Here is an 18817-nt window from a genome sequence, read left to right as displayed (position 1 = left end):
GTCTGGCTACAAACACAAAATGTATTTTTTCGCTTGTAAAATAATCAAAAACGTAGAAATACACTTTTAAAACTACTGAGTAAATACAAAATGCCAAAAAAAGATTTTATATATAAGAGAATATCAAAGGCAGATACACAAAAATACAGTTTGCTTTAACAAGCAAATCAATAAATCAACTATAAATCACACAGAACATCAACAAACAAATATACTGAAAACACACAGACTATTTCACACTCTTTTTACTCGTCGTTCGGCCGCTTCGCATGCTCGCAGCGTCATCAGCCAAGCTGCCGTTCTTATCCTTGGACGATTTGAATCCATGTCGGAAGAACGACGCACCCTTCACGACTCCTCCCGCCGCAAAACCGACGCCCTTGATAGGAGCCGAAATGACCTTGCCGGGAACGGCAAGCGTGCCGTTCAGAGCAGCGGTGCCGACTGTAGCGCGCATGACGTACTCGGGTCGGAACTGCACAATCACACGGACCTGGCCGGACTTTCCGTCGAGCGTGATGATTTGCTCGGCGGTCTCCATCGGCTCGAGATGCACGACGTCGATCAGACCCTTGCCGAGGAAATCGTCCTCAGCCGGACCCATGTCCCAGTCAAACACGTTGCAGACGAACTGCGCCTTAGTGCGGCTCGGGACCGAGCACTCAAACGACTCGTTGTAGGACGGGTTCAGCGTCTTCTTAATGACCTGCGACTTGTACACCTTCTCGCCGTTCATCTCAAACACGCAGTACGGGTCCGACTTGCCGCGGCGGTCAGCAGCAGGCAGGTTGGTCGCGTCAACGAGGGTGACCTTGAGGAATCCCTGGTTGATGTGCGACTCCATGGGGTCAAGCGCCATGATGATCGGGTTGAACTTGAAGCTCATCGAGAGATCGTTGGGCATACCAGGCTCCTTGCTCTGCAGCGCGATCTTGACAGGGGTCGCGTAGCCAGACTTCAGGTGCGCAAGCGTAGATCCAGTGGTCGACGCAATAACGCCCTCGGTGTCGTCGCGAGTAGATTGCTCCTTGGTGGTGACCCGGATGTGGATCTTGGACCACTCAAGCTCGCGAATGAAGCCGTCGCCGACTTCCTCGAACTTGGCCTTTCTGCCGTGAGTGCGGCCACTCACATATGAGGGGAAAAGGAAGTCATCAAAGAAGACCTGCACGAAAACCTCGTTCTTGGAGAACGATCCCTCGATGATCTTGAAGACAATCAATCCAGAGTCTATTAAATTGTTAGCGTGGTCCGTTCAGAAATAAACCTAAAAAAAATACTCACCATGCTTGAGAACCTCGTCCTTGTCCATGCGGATCAACTCAGGCTCCTTGGGCTCCTCGGCGGTGACCACAGCAGCAGCTTCGGCACCGTTAGGAGCGACGCCGTTGGTGACAGTGGTGGGTGCCTTCTTGGCCTCCTCAGCAGCCTTCTTCGCCTCCTCCGCGGCCTTCTTAGCAGCCTCCTCGTCGCGCTTCTTGCGCTCCTCGGGGGTAAGCTTGGCCTCGGCCTCCTCAGCCTCCTTCTTTGCCTTCTCCTCAGCAGCAATGTCATCAGGATCCATGATTCCGAGGATGGGGAAGAACGAAGCAGTGTAGAAGAGAGTACCCTTGGGAGCGCGGCCGGACATCGTAAGAGCAGCCGAGCGCTCGGTGGGGTCGATGTACTCAACGAACTCGCCCTTCTCGTTCTTCTTGATAAAGTCCTGGCCGTTCAGGGTGACCAGGCCGAGCGATCGGTCCTTTCCGCTGCTCTCGGAGTCCATGACCTCGAGCGCGATCTTCTCCTTCTCGGAGGTGATAGTAGCGTAGATGACCTCGTCCCACTCGGGGTTGAGATCGCCGTGGATGGTAACAGTCCGGTTCTTTGCGTAGTTGCTGACCATGGCGCGCACGTACGGGTCAACCTTTCCAACAGTCTCGAGGTTTCTCAAGTCAGTGGCCTTCTTGAGGTGGAATCGCATGACACCGATGGGCTTGACGTAGCCGCCCGATCCAGAGATACCCTTGACAGCAACAGGCTTCCACTGAGCCGAAAGACGGCACTTGGCGCCCGCAGGGCTGAGGGAGAACCAGTCGTTGGCCTTCTCGTTCTCGGTCAAGAGCTCCTCGAGCGAGATCTGGTAGCTGCAGATGTCGGACGATCCGCTCAGATCCTTGTCGTCGGAGACAACAACCCTGATCATAGCCGAAGTCTTGTTGGTAATGAGCACCTCCTTAGCCTCGTCCCAGACGGGATCGTTGGTACGCTTGAGCATGCGAGTGGTGTGGATGAGCTTTCCGTCGAGGTAGTACTTGGCGAACGGGTTGAGACCGCCGGAAGCAAAGCCCTTCTTGGCGGCCTTGCCGAGATCCTTGGCCTGGTGGAAAGTGAATCGCATGATACCGGTGTTGAGCTGAGGAGGGGGCTCGACGGTGCCGTCCTCGAGGGTCTTGCCGCCGAGGATGGGGAAGAAGCGGGCGTCGAAGATGACATCGCCGCGCTCCTTGCCGTTGTGGACGACCTTGCCGACCTGGTTCTCGACCTCGGGCTCGGCGTCGAGTCTCTCGATGGGGAAAGTGACCTCGCCGATCTTCTTGTCCTTACGGACGTCGTTGAAGTCAATGACCTCCATGATGAGAGGATCGGTGAGCGAGCGCACGAGGAAGAACTTGGTCTCGTTCCAGCGCGGGTTGCTGGTGTCGGACTTGATGGAGGTACGACCGACCTCACCCTGGCTGCCGAGCAAGAACTTGATGTAAGGATCGACGGTGTTGCCGATAGCGTCAGAGCCACGGAGGTTGCGACCGTTGTAGGCGGTGACGGCGAGGACACCGATGGCAGCGTCGGCGGGGTTGCCGGCAAGCATCTGCTCGACGTTGAGGGAGAAGGAGTTGGGGTCGTAAAGCATGGGGCCGAGGTTATCGTGGACCATGGACTTGATGAAGCCATCGAGACCGGGGATGAAGTTGATGTCGAATCCGAGAGTCTCACCACCGATGGGCTTGAGAACAAAGTCGAAGTATGGCTGGCGCAAGAACGAGATGCTCGCGGTCTGGATATGGGGGAAAGTGGTGATGAGCTTGAGCTTGATCTGGATCAAACCCTTGAAGGCCATGTCCTGGACCAAAACGGGCAAGTTCTTGGAGATGACTCCCTTTCCGACACGGACCTGGAGCTCAACGAGCGGGTTGACCTTGTTCTTGAGCTGGCGAGAGGTGAGATCAGCGGTATCGTTGGGGGTGAAGGAGAAACCCCAGTCCATGACGACGACATCGTCCTCGGTCTTGGGGTAAGTGCGGACGAGGTCGATGCGGGGGGGCTTTGATCCAAGGGTGAATCGCGAGAGACTGGAGTTGTGGTTAGAGAAAGTGCAGAAAAAATTGTTAAGAGAAGAAGAAAACATACGTGACACCATCGATAGGGGTTGGGGTGGGAACACCGGCGAGGTTCTGGTTGGCAATCTGGATGACCATATCGTTGAGGGAAGGCAGGTAGATAGCCCAGAACTTGACGAGGAAGGAGTTGAGCCACTCCATGGTCTCGGCGTCGGTCTCAAGCTTGACGAGGGCGGCCTCGCGGGCGATATCGTCGCGGACGCGGTTGCGGACGCGGATGATTGAGGTACGGTAGTAGGTTGCGGTGAACGCGCAGATGATCACGAGCCAGACGAGGCCACCACCGAGTCTGGCGACGAGCCAGGAGAAGAAGGAAGTGACGAAGATGACGGCGGCGTTGTGGTACCAGTCGCCGTAGAACTTGTCTTTGAGGTAAGTCTCGAGGAAGGTGACGCGGTCGCGGAAGTCCTCGTCGTCGTAGTCCTCTGCGAGATCGTCGACCCAGGCGCCGACGCCTTCGGCCATGGTGCGCTTGCGCTTCTTTTTCGCTTCGATTTCTTTTTCGGAGACGGGTTCGGGCTCGCGGTGCATTTGCCAGAGAGGGTCGGTTTCGGTGGGGTCTTCTTCGGTCTGGGGAGGAAGTGTGTTAGATAGGGAGATGGATGGAGGGGGGAAGGGGGTGGGGTACCTTGAGAGCGCCGAGGGTGGCGACGTCGAGGGCGGTTCCGGCGACCTGGGGGGGGTGTTAGTGGGGTTGATGATGAAGAAGAAGAAGATGGTGATGATGATAATGAAGATGGTGATGAAACAGAAGAGGAATACGCACGTTGCCCACAAGACCAGCACCCGCGCCGACAACATTAGTAGCAGCGCCGACAGTGCCCGAGACCACGCTCGTGGCCTGCGAGAGGACGGGAATTCCGCCAAACATCTTTTTCTTTGCCGGTTTCTCAGCCATGGTTGCGATGGACGAGCAGAGGAGGTGACGGAGAGAAGAGCGGGAGGAGAAGGGATGAAGAAGAAGGAAGCTAGAACACGGCGGTGTGTGTGACACGTCCACGCGGCGCTGGTCCCTGCATCGGGGCGGCCAATGACGCGCCGCGCGGATGCTTATGTAATGTCTAAATATACCAATTGGTTGTGTATTGTTGTTTGTATTTGTATTTGTATCAGATGTTGTTATTGTAGATGTGTATAATAGAGAGAGTGTCTACAGCAGTCAAATACAGATACATTGACTGCAGCAGATCTAATCGCCCTGCACACAGTCCACCTGAATCTAATCTCGCCGTTGCCGTTGCCGTCCTTTGTCTCCTTCCTTCCTGCCTTCTTTTCCTCTTCTTTCCTTCTTCTCCGATCTCAAATCTCCTCTTTCTTTCCTTCTTCTTCCGATCCCTTTTCGCGCACGTGCCGTGGCTCTGATTACATAACTGCTTGCTCAGCCGCCGTGCGCGGCAACGTGACTGTGCTGTGGCGGCGGTCGGCCCGAGCCCTAAGTCGATTGTCCACGTAGTTCAAGGATAAATAGCAAGTTATGATAATGTCAACCTATCTCTATCTTCTTTGTCTATATTCATCTTCTGTATTCTGTATTCTATCAATCAGATTCAATACCACATCTACATCTCAAGCACCCCATCACACCCATCATCACTGCACAGCTGCGCAGCTGCGTCAAAACAACGCCACAACCCCAAATTCCCGCTCCCCTGCGCCGTCCCAAACCCGCTCGACATGCACAATCTCGTATCCCTCAACTCCCTCTCCTCCACCCCCCAACGGCTCTCCTGCAGCGTACACTATCGCGCCTCGCGCTCCTGTCTCTGCCACGCGCCTTCGTACCTCTCCTGCACTGTCGCAGCAAAACACTACACTCCCTCTCTTCTCCTCCTTCTCTTCGTCATCATCATCGTCATCGTCAATCCCAAACGTAGCATCAACCCCTGCTCCCAAAAACTCAACCCTCGCTCCCGCCGGCAGGCTCACAACCTGCACCCCAAAACACCCCTCCACCACCCTCTCTCCAACCCGCACCGCAACCCTCACCGCCTCCTCGTCCGCCCCATACGCAACCAAATACGCAAACTCTCCCTGACTACTCACCGCCTCCCTCACCCGCCTCAGATTCTGCAGCGCAAGCACCGCCTGTCCACACGCGTCCCCGTCATCATACACCCGCATTGACGCCGGCACAAGCGGAATCTGCCCGGCAAGATACACGCGCTCATCCACCCCGATCGCCTGTGAATACGGCCCGATATTGGCCGGCGCCCAGTAACTCCGTCCTTGCACATGCAGTCCCTTGCGCGCCTCTTTCTTCAAAGTCGACACCGTAGCTGACAGCATCGCTCGCTTCCCCGCCGGCAGAAGCGAGCTTATGCACGCTCGCGCCGGAGGATTAGGCTCGGACCCTTGCGCAGCGAAAAACTGCTTGTACGCGGCATTCGCTTGCCCAAATACACCAATGTCCCGTAAAATAAGCGACACAAACGTAAACTGATAGACATCCTCGGTCCCGGCATGCTCTCTCATCTTCAGCTTCAGCTTCTCAAACAGCTCAGTAATCTCCTCTTCAATTGACATGTTCTCGTTGCTCTCAACAGTCAAATTGCTAATCATCACCGCCTTTGCCAGCTTTTGCACACACTCGCCTACCTCAACCACCTCCCTCTCCTTCCTCTCTGATCTCTCACATCTCTCAACTTCTGACGACAGCTCATCATACAGCTCCTGCATATCCTCCTCAAACAGATTCGGTGCCGGCACCTCCACCGGCAACCCATCTGTCTTCGCCACGGTATGTCCCCACACCTTCAGATACGCCACATCCCCATTCTCATCCCTCACAGTCTCCGTCCTCTCCAACTCAATCCTCGCTTTCCTAAACGCAGGACAATCAACCACCAGCGTCTCGTACTCCCCTCCCTCTCCACACACATGACTGCCAAACATCCGATTCAACTTGTGCAGCTCCGGCCGCACTTCTGCCAGCGTCTTGCCCAGATGCTTGTCCGCCGTCAACCCGATCCCGGCAACTTTGATCAAGATCGCGTTCACCCCAGACGAAATCATCTCGTCCAGCAACTCGCTCTGATCCCGCTGCCACAGATACGCCAAACACGTCAGTCCCAGCCGTCCACACACATTCTCTACCCGTGTGCGCTGGTACGTCGACAGAATCGCGCCGACGCTCACCGCCTCGATCTCGGGCTGCTCTCTCACGACCTCCTTCAGCAGCTCAAACAGATCCTCCGTCTCGTCGTCTTTCCTAGCGCTCTTGTAGTCGAGCCCGGTATCGAGCGATCGCCCTTTAATCTCGGCCCGGTACATCGGTACCCCGAAACATTCCTCGTACAGAGACAGGATAGAGTAGCCGACCGTCTGGTACATGAAACTGTCCATCTCATCAGACTCGTTTCCGTAGGGTGGATGGAGATTGGCAAGAGCCGCGAGCTCATGTCCGTTCGCTTGACAGTGCATTATGTTGAAGCACGAGTCTTTGCCCCCGGAAACCAGAGCGACGAATTTCATCTACTCTTGTTAGCACTCTTCACAAACAGCACACCAACAAGACAACAAACAAAACAGAAAAAAACAAAGAAAAAAGAATAAAAATGTCACGGACTTTCTATGACCAACTCTCTTAGAAAAAACAAGAGCCGGTCTCAAACATATCCGATTCGCGCAGATGTAAGCCACACGTCTCTTTGTATATCAAGAGATTCGATCTAGCATCAGACCAGTTCGCAGCAAGGGCATAAAACGCACTCGTATAAACAAAGTGGCTGCCGCATTGCTTGTCTTCCGATCCTGAGTACAGATGTAAACAGAATCAGAGACTAGGTCGTGCAGGTTTCTTATGAAGAAACATGGAAAGCAAACACAAAACAGTAGAAAGCAGAGAAAGAAGTGGACTTGTACTAACCTTGATTATACTGTTCAATTCAGATATATTCAAGAAAGAACAAAAAGAAAGACATTCACCGATACGGCATTGTATTTGTATATCAAATCCGATATCCACTCAAACCAGAACAAAACCTGTTCCTGCTTCGAGTGTCGATACAGAAGTTCACTCGGAGTCAGAGCAAAAAATATTTTTTTTGAATTTAAAGACAGGCAATATTAGTAATCGTTATTAATATATTAGTCATTGCCCATTACATAATATTTATTCTGGTTACACCGAGATCTATATTATTGATTTCCAGACGTGCAGATTATCGAGATCGATAGCAGATACGCGCTCGTCCTCCACAATTACTCCTCATTCAACTCACCGCATTGACTTGTTTGATCACCGACTGAGCGGTGCGCGCACGTAGGAAGAGCGCGAGCAAGGAGCAAGGCGAGAGGAAGAAGAGTACAGGTGGCTGCTTCGCGTGAAGAAGCCGCACGTCGCTATGAAGGCCCTCGCATCTCCTCCCCTCCTTCCTTCCTTTCCACCTCTACTTCATCCTCCTCCTCTTCTTCTCTCCTACTCTCTCTCCTCTCCTCTCCTCTCCTCTCCTCTCCTCTTCTTTTTCTACTCCTCACCATGAGACTCTCGCTGATCTCCACCGCCCTCGCGGCTGCCACCGTCGCTCTCGCGTCGGACGTGCACACGCTTACTAAAGACTCCTTCGACTCCTTCCTGCAAGAGCACCCCTTGACCCTCGCCGAGTTCTTCGCCCCGTGGTGGTACGTCCATTCAATCTCCCTATCTCTGTCTTGTTCTTTCTAACACATCATCTGCTAGTGGCCACTGCAAGGCTCTCGCTCCCGAGTACGAGTCCGCGGCGTCAATCCTCGCCGGCGCCAACAAGGACATCGCGCTCGCAAAGATCGACTGCACCGAAGAAGACGAGCTCTGCAGCGAGCACGAGATCCAGGGTTTCCCGACCCTCAAGGTCTTCCGCGGCAGTCCCGAGACCGCGTCGCCGTACACCGGCGCACGCAAGGCCGATGCCATCGTCTCCTACATGACCAAGATGAGCCTTCCCGCCGTCTCGCTCGTGACCAAGGACACGCTCGAGGGTTTCAAGACCTCCGACGACGTCGTCGTCGTCGGTTTCTTTGCCGACGCGGAGGCGAACAAGACCTTTGACGCCGTCGCGAACGTCTTCCGCGAGTCCTTCATCTTCGGCGCCACCAACGACGACGCCCTCGCCACGGCCGAGGGCGTCTCCATGCCCGCGATCGTCATGTACAAGAACTACGACGACGCAAAGACAATCTACACCGGCTCCGCCTTCACTGCCGAAGAACTCGGCGAGTTTGTCCGCCGCGAGTCCGTCCCGCTCGTGGGTGAGGTCGGTCCCTCGACTTTCTCGGGCTACATGCAGTCCGGTCTGCCGCTCGCCTACATCTTTGTCGACAACGACGAGCACAAGACCAAGTTCTCCGAGATCCTGCTCCCCTTTGCGCGCAAGTTCAGAGGAAAGATGAACATCGCGACCATTGACGCCGTTAAGTTCGGCCAGCACGCAAACAACGTCAACCTCGAGCAGCAGTGGCCCGCCTTTGTCATCCAGGAGATCGAGTCGAACCTCAAGTACGTCTACGACCAGGCCACCGAGCTCACCGCCGAGGGTCTCGAGGAGTTCCTTGAATCCTACCACGCCGGCTCGCTCTCGCCCAAGATCAAGTCCCAGGAAGCGCCCGAGGTGCAGGATGGCCCGGTCGTGATTGTCACCGCAAACACCTACGACGAGCTCGTGCTCGACGAGGACAAGGACGTCCTTATTGAGTTCTACGCGACCTGGTGTGGCCACTGCAAGCGTCTCGCTCCCATCTACGAGGAGCTCGGCGAGATCTTCTGGTCGGACGAGGCCCTCAAGTCCAAGATCACAGTCGCCAAGGTCGACACGCCCGAGAACGACGTGCCCGATGAGATCAGAGGGTTCCCGACCATCAAGCTCTACCCTGCGGGAGATAAGTCGAACCCGATCGAGTACGAGGGTGACCGCACGCTCGAGAGCTTGAACGACTTTATCAGAGAGAACGGAAAGTACCACGTCGACGGTCTCGCGGCCTGGAAGGCAAAGAAGGAGAAGATCGAGATCGAGGACCCTATTGTGGAGGAGCACGATGAGTTGTAATCTCCCTCTTTTATTTCTTCCTCTATATTCCAAAACATGTACAGTGCTTTTTCTCTGTTTTCCTTTTCTTCTTTTTCTTTCGTAGTATAAGTACGAGGCACACACAAAATATGGGTTGGTTTTAACTGTCATTATCTGATTTATTTGCGATAGGCTCAGCTTGTTCTATGCTCCTTTTCTTTTTATTTTTTTTTTTATTTTCTTTTATTCAGTTTAGTCCGTGTAGCGAAAACGAATAAATCGAATTGGTATCGTATTTTATGTGCTTTGAGGAAGCCGTTAGGTTTTCAAATGTAGTCATTGTATTCGATTAAACATATTAAGAAGACTTATAGTAAAAGCTTTCTTCATACAGTCTTGTAGTTATTGAAGCACAGCTATGCTTATGGACTGATCCGGATCCTGGGATTTTGGGCTTTGGCTTTGCTTTTGCTTTCTCCGCGGCTCAGCTTGAACTTCATCGAAAGCCAGATTACAGCAATCCCACCTCGACATCCATCACAGTGCTAATTACCAGTACGCCTCGTTCCTTTACTCTCTATACGTACAAGCAACGGATATCGTGATATTCATTGTTTAGGAACAAGAAGGAATGCTGCTATCAACAAAGCACCGCGCGCTACCAGCGCTGATTCCAGCATGCCGCACATTCGTCAGCCTATCCTCGTTCACTCCCCGACCCTCGATCACAAAGCTCAGCTCGAGAGAAAGAAATGAATCCAGCTTACGGACGCAGGCGGCGATACCTGGCGCTGTTCCGGGACTGCGGATGATTACGATTCCTACGGTTCCGGATCGGGATGTATGCAACCCGTATCATTTTCGAGAAAATGTGTGCAGAATTTACTAATTCGGTTATAGAAAAGCGGGGCTACCATGTACTTTGATATCTTCAGTCGGTAAGCTCTTGGATATATATCCTTTCTTTTACAATTTACAGTCTAACAAAAACAAAGGCTTCTCAAAGAACGAATCATCATGCTCTCAGGCCCGGTCAACTCCAACATGTCCGCGATAATCGTCTCCCAACTTCTCTTCCTCGAAGCGCAAGACCCCGAGAAACCGATCCACATGTACATCAACTCTCCCGGCGGGGAGATGCACGCCGGATTCTCAATCATCGACACGATGCACTACATCCGCCCGCCCGTCTCGACAATCTGCCTCGGCCTCGCGGCCTCGATGGCAAGTCTGATCCTTGCCGCCGGCGCAAAGGGGAAACGCTACGCGCTGCCGCACGCGTGGATTATGGTTCATCAGCCGTCGTCGGGAATGGAGGGTAAAGCCTCTGATCTCGCGATCCAGGCGCGGCAGATCCTAAGGATGCGCGAGCAGGCGAATAAGATTTACCAGGATCATCTCACAAAGCCGTACACGATCGAGGAGATTGAAAAGTTGGTCGAGAACGACAACTACCTGAACTCGCAGGAGGCCCTTGAGATCGGCCTCATTGACGAAGTCATCAAGCCTGACGATAATAAGAAACCCCATGGATCAGGCGGATTGAAGGATAGCGACAACAGCGACGAGTTCAGTCTTGGGGGAGGACCTAGTGAGCCGCTGCCCGCGCCGGCTGTCGACACCGATCCAAGTAGTCCAGCCCCGTCGTCTCCATCTTCTCCCTCTTCTCCGTCTTCTATGGCGACTATGATGATGTCGGCGGAGAAGACAGGTAGGAAGAAGCAGGTGGAGAAGCAGGCAAAAGAGCAGGAAATCGGGCAAGTAAAGAATGGCCCCGGACTGACGCACTTGCCTAACGATTGGTGGAGGAAGATGTTTGAGGTTTAAACAGTTACTTTTCAAACAGTTACTTTCTAGAAAAGATTATGTAAATATATTAAGAATATATAGTGATAAGCATGCAAGATGACTGGTATGAAAATGATGATATGAGAAACCAAAACGCGAAACTCTATGCAGGAACCCAGACCGATAAAGCAAAACAATGATCAACAAAGCAATCCCCCTATCAAAAAACATAGCACAAACATCAATCAGCGAGATCTAGGACTAAGACTTCTATCCCTGCACCGCGGCAACACGTCCCTCGCATGCCGTCCAACCCCACACCCCTTCTCTCCACAGCAACAACGAGCACCGACCGCAGACCCGCCATAACTAGGCCGTCTCCGCACAACTGATGGTGTATGCGACGACGAGGATTCCCTTGCGCGCCGCCGCTGCGCCATGGCAGAACTGCTCCGTCGTCTGTATCCCTGCCGTCCCCGTGCCTCGCGTCCACGCCCGCGTTCCCGCTCGGGCGAAACGTTGACGCTCCATCCCCAACCCGACTTAAATCCAAGCGGCAACCGCAACGTCTCATCCTCATCGTCTTCGTCGTCATATTCCTCTTCGTCGTCGTACGTCAGCGTGTCGTCGTAGTCGGCAAGACCCCCGCGCGCAGGCGACGCAGACGAAAGCCCGCGCTCGCCCGCCACCCTACTACTCCGTCGTCTGGCGAACCGCACGGGCGAGTTGTGAAGTCTCCTGCCGCGCTGCGTCCTCGCGCCGGGTTCATCGGCAAACAGCTTCTTCATAAACCGCGCCAGATCGTCGTTACTCAGCGGTTGCTTCGGATCGCTTGCGGCGAACAGCCGCGCAAACTCTGCCGTCTCGGCAGCAGACGGCCGTCGACCGCGCGAGAGGTTGAGACGCGCGAATGCAGCGAGCGCGGCGGAGACGGAGTCTCGTCGCGAGGAAGGGGCGGATGGTGGTGTGGGTGGTGAGGGTGGAGTAGGAGAGGAGTGCGGTGAGAGGGAGAGGGAGTCGGGCGAAGCCGAAGCCAGCGACTCAGGCCAGAATGTGTAAGGTACGTCCTCGACCGTCATGAATGCAAATGTATGGTGAGAATATCAGATAGTGAACAAGTAGTGTGAACAACAACAAAGAGGAAGGAAGCGCGGCGAGGAAACCGGATGAAGCTGGGCGGCGGTGGCGGACCAAAGCGGCCGAGGGCTTTTTTCTTCTGCGATTACCGAGCTTCTTTAGGTTCTACGGTGTAGCCTCTTTGGGTTTAGCCCCGGAATATCGTTGATCCTTCCGCTTTTGCCGACCTGCTATCAATCCATGCAGTGCTCTTCGGTGCATGCACTGGCAATCACTTGCATGCACGAGTCTTGTAGATACGGTATCTATCTGCTGATACAGTGTTAAAACGAGCATATTTGGCTGTGGGTGCGCGCGTAAGCTGCTCGTTCTACGCTGCCTCGACCACGGCTGACGGCGCCTCGCGCTATTTTAGCGCAGCTCCTCGGCCGCCTCGACAATTCCTGACACCGAAACCATAACCTGAGCAAACAGACGTACGTGCGTATGCCAATAAATTGTATAAGAATAGCTGATGTAGTTCTGCCTATCAATCTCGTTCTTGTTCACGTTGTTGTAATTGTAGAGGTCGGGAACTAGTTGTGCAATCTGCGAGGGCTGTGCAGAGCCTGGATGCAATGGTCTATCGTAGGCGAGCATTCTACTCAGAACGGGGTTATTTGATCCGAAAGAGACAATACAGCAATCAACTCGGTCTCAGAATCAATCTCATTCAATTCCATCGTTCTGTGCTCTTCTACTCTAGTACTTGTCTGTATCCTACACTGTTATCCTACATAACTTGCTGGCTTCTCATCTCATAAACCCCCGACTTCGAGCTGCTGTTCACAACAGCGGCAATTCTGGTACTATCGAGCTCGAGGACTTTACGCTCAGCTGTGTCGGCACAATTTACAGCACTATACATCACTCTGCATACACTATGATCATCGAATTGTCAATTTGATACCCCAGTATACAATACTGAAACCAAAATGTCCGCATCCTCAGTCCGGCCGCCGTGGGAGCTGTGTGCAACTCGTTAGTAACAGCTTACATCAGCATATTTGCTGGCCGCTGGGAGTTCTGTTCAGACCCTTATCAACAGTCTCCAAATCCCCACACCCCATTGCTCTGCCACCTCTCACTGCCTTCACTTACAACAAGATTACTGGCTACTATCGCGGCTCAATAATTGAGCGATCAGTTTGATGCTTACATTTCACCAACCATGGAGCAGCAGCAGCAGCAGAAATCCACCGGCCATACCGCGACGGCATCCCCGCCTTCACCCGATATAACGACCATTCTCCCCTCCGAAGTTCTCTCCCAGATCTTTGGCTACCTGGCCCCGCGGGACCTCGCTCATCTCTTTCCAGTCTCACGACGGATTCACGATTTGGCTACGGCTGCGCCGCTTTGGCACCGTCTTGCTTGCGTCGATAATTCGTATAGCGACTTTGCGAATGGAGAGGATTATCTCCTACGCTATAGACTGCTTCATTCGCCGTTCAAGGTCCGCGGTCTTCGTGCGCGCGTCGCGTCTCGCGATGTTAGCGGTCAGTCAACTGCGGCAGATAGATCGCTGCCTTTTCTCGTTAACGAGAAACTCGGGTACAAGTCGTTGCCACCGGGTTTATCCGCCCCGTCCAGCACCCCCTCAGAAGACAACCTCTCGATATTCAGCATCGACATGCTCGACAGCTCTCGCGGACTCGTGCTCGGAACGGCAGACGATGCTACCGTCAGGATTTGGAACGTGTCTGATTCCTCTTGCGACGAGAAGAGCGTTGCGCAGACGCGCGAACCGGAATTAGATGCCGCTGCGAATAGTATTGTTAAGGTTGACGCGACGCAGGGCAGGATCTGGATTTCTGCCGATAATGTTTTGCAAGAATGGGTATGCACGACTTTTCATTCTTGATCTTAAGTGCTTGATAGCTAACCTGGCCTAGGACATAAACACGATGCAAAAGATCTCCCAGTTCTCGCTAGCAAATAACATCGCGGCTCTTTCACCATCCTCCATCTCGTCAACTCTTTTGGTAGCTACGCAGGGGTCTGTTCGATCCATCGACATCCGCTCTCCCCAGCGCTCGCAGCTTTTAGCCTCAGTCCCAGGCTATCCGCTATCCCTTATCAATCCCAGTTTCTCACCAACCTCCATCTCCGTCTCCGGTCGGTTTCCATCAATCCTAACCTACGACCTGCGCAACTTCCCCACTCTCCTCCACTCCGAATACTCCGGCGCCCACTCGCTAAGCTCCCTCCTCGCGCTTCCAAGCCACAACGGTATCTTAGCCGCGGGTGAATACAACGGCCGCGGCACGCTCGAGTTTTTCTCGCCCTCAGATCCGCAGACGTGGGTTAACAGATACTCTGCCTCTCGTTCGCCGCTCCTCTGCCTTGCCCAGCCCAGCTGGACAAACGAAATTGTCTTCTCCGGATCTGCAGATGGTGCGATCCGTTGCTTTGACGTCTCGCGCGACGGCTCGCATGTGCGAGAGTTGATCGGGCCCGACACCGACCTCCCACTGCATGTCTCCACGCGGGACTCCTTCTCCGGCGACGGAATCGAAATCCTAAACTCCCCCGCCACAAGCGATCTCATCATGATTTCCCAAATAATCCCCTACTCGTCCCACGAATGCGCGCTCCTCGTCGACGGGAAACTCAAGATCCTCGACACGGGCAACAAATCCGAGCGCGAAGAAGGCGAGCGCGAGGTCAGCGATGAGGAAATCGTGCAGATGCAGATGGACCGGTATATCAGACGCGCAGTCAGAAAGGAGATGGCGGGCATGCTCAATTTGAGCTCGTTGTTTGTTTCTATTTGAGTTTTTTTGGTTGGTGCTTTCTGCTGTAGAGAGAGAGCAGATGTATACAAGCACATTCATGTTTTTTCTCTGTTTTCTTTTTGATACTTGGTTTTGGCGCTCTTGATTTTTGGCGCTCTTGTCTTTACAAATTCATAGTTACAAATTCTATTCTCGTAACCATTTTTAGGATCACGATTCAACATCCAGCTCAGCCGTGTAGCTAGCCAAACTCCATTATCAGTAAATGTTTCGCAAACCCTACGGGCGCCATTGATTTTAAGCACTATTCTCAGCATCATTTCAACCGCACTCACCCTTCCAATACAGTTCTACATTTCCCCACAAAAGAGCAAAAAATAAGAAACATAATGCATTTGATCTAAAACCGCGAAAAGTATCTACAGCTCTCCTATCACTTTTCTGATATACACAATTTTTTATCATCACTGGGACCCGCTCGCCTCCCCAGCATGCGACAACAAGCGCACTTTATCCTCTCCCGCCTCTCCCTCATCCCCCTCCTTCGCCTCTCGCGCCTCAGTCTTCCGCCCACCGGTTCGTCCACCGAGTAACTCATCTTCCGCGCCGTCATCTTCATCTTCAGACAGCAGATCCTCAACCGCGAACGCGTCGTCCTCGTCAATGTTCTCGAACGCGTCATACAGATCTCTTGCTTTCCGACGCGGAGGGTGGCCCGCGCCGTCTTCCATATCCGCCGCATTCCGCAGAACTTGGAACTCATACCCGTTCTCGTCGCGCGCGGCACGACTGCGTCGGAGACCTTGTCTGTTTCGTCTCGCGACACAGAGCCAGACGCCGATCAGTGTCAGGAAACCGACGATCAGGAGCGCGGAGCCGTAGATCCAAACCACTTTATCCATCGACATTCCAAACGTCGGGATAAACCCAAACAGCTTCTCGCTCTTTCCCGAGTCCGAGCTGTCATCGGGCTTGTCGTCGCTGTCGTTGTCGTCGTAATCGTCCCAGCTAGAGTCAGGCTCTGAGGTCGTGGATGGAGCGGGGGATGTTACAGAGGTCGGGTCTGAGGTAGGCGATGTCGTAGACGGCGAGGAAGTTTGCGCTTGCGTAGTCGAAGTCGTAGAAGGCGGCAGCGCGACCGTGCCTGAGAACGTCGGATCCTCAAGTCCCGGGGGAAGTTTCGGAAGCGGGAACGGTTTCGCCGCGTCGGCATCGATTCCTTGTCCCCAGATGCGCATCGTCCAGTCCTCGAATGTTCCAGTAAACTGATCGTCATGTGTATCGTACACCGTCAACTTCCAGGTTCCGATGCCGGTCTCGCCCCAGTGCGCGACGGTCATGAACCACCACTCGACCATACCCTCGGTCGACTGGTCGAATGGTCGGGGCGTGGCCAGGAGCGAGACAATACCGGTGGGACTCTCTAGCCTGACGCTGAGCTCGCCACGTCGCTGGTGCTTGATGTTGACCTTGACTTGAACGTGCTCCAAGAAGGCCAAGTTTGCTTTTTGCAGCATGCTAGCATCAATCGTAATGTAAGAAGTAAATCCTTCGTCGTTCTGCGGAATATCCTTGTGCACAGGCGCCACGTGGGTATCGAGCCACGCCTGCGGCTTGACATTCTTCCACGCCTTGGCCGCCTCGACGATAGCATACGTATCGAGTTTTCCATATCCGTAGCGGTGTGAGAATTGGCGCCCGATAGCAGTGGTTTGGTAGAGTGCGTCGGCGTTCATGACCGGGACCGCGGTCATGATTGTCAGATACTGCATATCTCTCCACGTCAAGTCAGGCCTGACAGAGAGCACCAACGCGAAAATACCAGCTGCTAACGGCGCAGCTGCCGATGTTCCGCCATGGACGTCGGTGCAGGCCGCCTTGCCGACATCGGTGGTATGGATATAATCCCCGGATCCGGAGGAGTAAGTTACCACCAGCTGCGCCGAGCAGTCTTCGGCATAATACGGATGCAGTCCCTTCCTGTCAATCGCACCGACGGTGATTGAATATATACTGTTTGTGTACCCGTCAAAGTTGCAATTATCCCCGTTCTGCGCGCCATTGCCGGACGCAAACACAAAGACGCTGCCTTTCCCGCCCCGTCCTTTCTCAACGCCGTTCACCATTGCCCGCTTGATCAACACGCCAGGCGCATCCATAGCCTTGCCGTCGTCAGGTGGACCCCACGAGCAGGAGTAAATATCGATATCCTGCATCGCAAAGTTCAGCGCTAACGCTTCGTCCGCGTCGCTGATCTCTTTGGACAGGATTCGGATACCGGCGACTTTGGAATCGTAGGCCGAACCTACTCCGCACACGTCGTTCTTTGCCGCGGCGATTTCGCCTGCGCAGCGAGTTCCGTGGCGGTCGTCGGCGAGCATTGGTTTCGGCAGGGGTTTGTTGTCGTTGAAGTCGTATGAACCTTGGGGGTACTGTATTTATTTGATCAGCATGATCCAAAAAATGATCTCGTCGGGTAAGAGAACGGAAACTCACGAAATTGTCTCTCAAATCGTCGCTCTCAAAGTCAAGGCCGTCATCGACAATGGCGGTGACGATGCCTTCACCAGTAACATCTAAAAACACAAATCAGCTGAATGTACAAAAGCAGGACATGAGATCAGCAAACATACTCTGCATCCAAACACCAGTAATATTGATATCGTGACCCGGCTGATACGGATTAATCAAATGCCACTGCTTTTCAAACTCGGGATCCCGAATATCCAGCAGTTCCTCGACCTCGCGCACGGGAACGAGACCGGAATCAATTGGCGGCTTCTTCGGCGCAGCCACACTCGCCCGCTTGTGCAGTTTCTTCACGCGCATTTTCTCAAAGTACTTGACCGCCTGCGCATGGATTCCGCCATATCTCTTCTTGATCTTGCGCGAGATCAGATATTCGGCCTTGTTTGCCTTCGGTGCCGAGAATAGGTAGTGGTTGTCTAAACTGCCGAGCTGTTCCTCAAACGTGAGGCCGTATTCGCTCGCAAAGTCAGAGAGTAGCGAGAGCACGCCTGCATCGGGGATCGATGTCCTGCTTGTGTCGGTAGCAGCCGAGGAGTGTGGATCCGCGGGTTCGAGATCTGGCCAGACGAGCTCGAAGGCGAAATAATCCCTCTTGGCGTAGTCGCGGGGCGCCACATGTGCTCTGGGATTGAGTGTGTCGGCGAAGGCAGGTGCTAGTGAGCAGGCGAGCACCAGCACGGCCAGCAGTGGTGTTAGCTGCAGTTTGAGACCAAACATGGTCGAGATTGAAGGGGAAAGAGAGGGCGAGAGCCGACCGCGGAGTGGGTCGGACTGGCGTGGTTTGTTGCTGCTGCTTGCTGCTGCTGCGGTGTGAAGATGGTCGGCAGCGTACACGACGAATTTGAACCAATTGGACAGGTAAAGACTCCTCGACAATCCCACTATGCGAAAATAATCAATACCGGGAAGAAACAGCCACAGACGCAAGAGCTACGAAGACCTTTGAAAGCTCGAGCTCGAATGAGTGGATCAAAAGAGTGCGAGGGGAGATGGTGCGGCGTGAAACGGGAGCCGGCCAAAGAGACCCGAAAGTAGAAATGCTGAGAGTGCGTCCAGCCTCAAGCTGAAAAGGCGTATTTTGCGGGGATATTTGCGTAGATATTTGCAATTGAAGAGTAGAGGATTTTGTAGGAGCATTATAGGACTTTACCGGGCATTCTGGGCGTATAGTCAGGGAGGTGTAAGTGTATTATGTCATATATAGGCCATGCTGACTGATTTTGAAACGTATTCTCAATGCTATAACAACCTCTCTCTGCAATGCTCTTCAACTCTTTACAGTATTCTT

The 18817-nt window shown here is 53.5% G+C and overlaps 7 protein-coding genes across 7 annotated transcripts; 3 read left to right on the top strand and 4 right to left on the bottom strand.

Annotated features, from left to right (window-relative positions):
* Positions 1 to 91: 91 nt before the first annotated feature.
* BZA70DRAFT_188599 (C2 domain-containing protein) lies at positions 92 to 4390 on the bottom strand. Its single transcript, XM_064910010.1, has 5 exons — positions 4144 to 4390; positions 4006 to 4050; positions 3388 to 3947; positions 1285 to 3329; positions 92 to 1230 (listed from the first exon to the last, which is right to left on the bottom strand). Exons 1-5 carry the CDS (start codon positions 4273 to 4275, stop codon positions 230 to 232), a joined length of 3783 nt encoding a protein of 1260 aa, XP_064767315.1. The 5' UTR covers positions 4276 to 4390; the 3' UTR covers positions 92 to 229.
* A 475-nt stretch (positions 4391 to 4865) lies between these two features.
* On the bottom strand, positions 4866 to 7059 carry BZA70DRAFT_188687 (uncharacterized protein). The gene is made up of 2 exons (XM_064910011.1): positions 6943 to 7059; positions 4866 to 6848 (listed from the first exon to the last, which is right to left on the bottom strand). The coding sequence occupies exon 2, from the start codon at positions 6846 to 6848 to the stop codon at positions 4992 to 4994; it is 1857 nt and encodes a 618-aa protein (XP_064767314.1). The 5' UTR covers positions 6943 to 7059; the 3' UTR covers positions 4866 to 4991.
* Positions 7060 to 7974: 915 nt separating this feature from the next.
* BZA70DRAFT_280404 (thioredoxin-like domain-containing protein) lies at positions 7975 to 9653 on the top strand. The gene has a single exon (XM_064912947.1). The coding sequence runs from the start codon at positions 8279 to 8281 to the stop codon at positions 9395 to 9397; it is 1119 nt and encodes a 372-aa protein (XP_064767313.1). The 5' UTR covers positions 7975 to 8278; the 3' UTR covers positions 9398 to 9653.
* Positions 9654 to 9763: 110 nt separating this feature from the next.
* BZA70DRAFT_280402 (Clp protease-domain-containing protein) lies at positions 9764 to 11241 on the top strand. The gene is made up of 3 exons (XM_064912946.1): positions 9764 to 10199; positions 10259 to 10296; positions 10354 to 11241. The coding sequence occupies exons 1-3, from the start codon at positions 9990 to 9992 to the stop codon at positions 11183 to 11185; spliced, it is 1080 nt and encodes a 359-aa protein (XP_064767312.1). The 5' UTR covers positions 9764 to 9989; the 3' UTR covers positions 11186 to 11241.
* On the bottom strand, positions 11242 to 12378 carry BZA70DRAFT_280401 (uncharacterized protein). The gene has a single exon (XM_064912945.1). It carries the CDS (start codon positions 12223 to 12225, stop codon positions 11392 to 11394), a length of 834 nt encoding a protein of 277 aa, XP_064767311.1. The 5' UTR covers positions 12226 to 12378; the 3' UTR covers positions 11242 to 11391.
* Positions 12379 to 13325: 947 nt separating this feature from the next.
* BZA70DRAFT_311417 (WD40-repeat-containing domain protein) lies at positions 13326 to 15202 on the top strand. The gene is made up of 2 exons (XM_064914954.1): positions 13326 to 14102; positions 14158 to 15202. The coding sequence occupies exons 1-2, from the start codon at positions 13434 to 13436 to the stop codon at positions 15037 to 15039; spliced, it is 1551 nt and encodes a 516-aa protein (XP_064767310.1). The 5' UTR covers positions 13326 to 13433; the 3' UTR covers positions 15040 to 15202.
* Positions 15203 to 15434: 232 nt separating this feature from the next.
* BZA70DRAFT_188546 (pheromone processing endoprotease Kex2) lies at positions 15435 to 18372 on the bottom strand. Its single transcript, XM_064910009.1, has 3 exons — positions 17634 to 18372; positions 17497 to 17576; positions 15435 to 17432 (listed from the first exon to the last, which is right to left on the bottom strand). Exons 1-3 carry the CDS (start codon positions 18244 to 18246, stop codon positions 15465 to 15467), a joined length of 2661 nt encoding a protein of 886 aa, XP_064767309.1. The 5' UTR covers positions 18247 to 18372; the 3' UTR covers positions 15435 to 15464.
* Between the last annotated feature and the right edge of the window lie 445 nt (positions 18373 to 18817).

This window comes from Myxozyma melibiosi (genome assembly GCF_037950935.1).
Source record: "Myxozyma melibiosi strain Phaff 52-87 chromosome Unknown BZA70scaffold_8, whole genome shotgun sequence".
Lineage (NCBI taxonomy): Eukaryota > Fungi > Ascomycota > Lipomycetes > Lipomycetales > Lipomycetaceae > Myxozyma > Myxozyma melibiosi.
The sequence above is the reverse complement of the archived record's forward strand: the minus strand, read 5'-3'. Positions and strand labels throughout refer to the sequence as shown.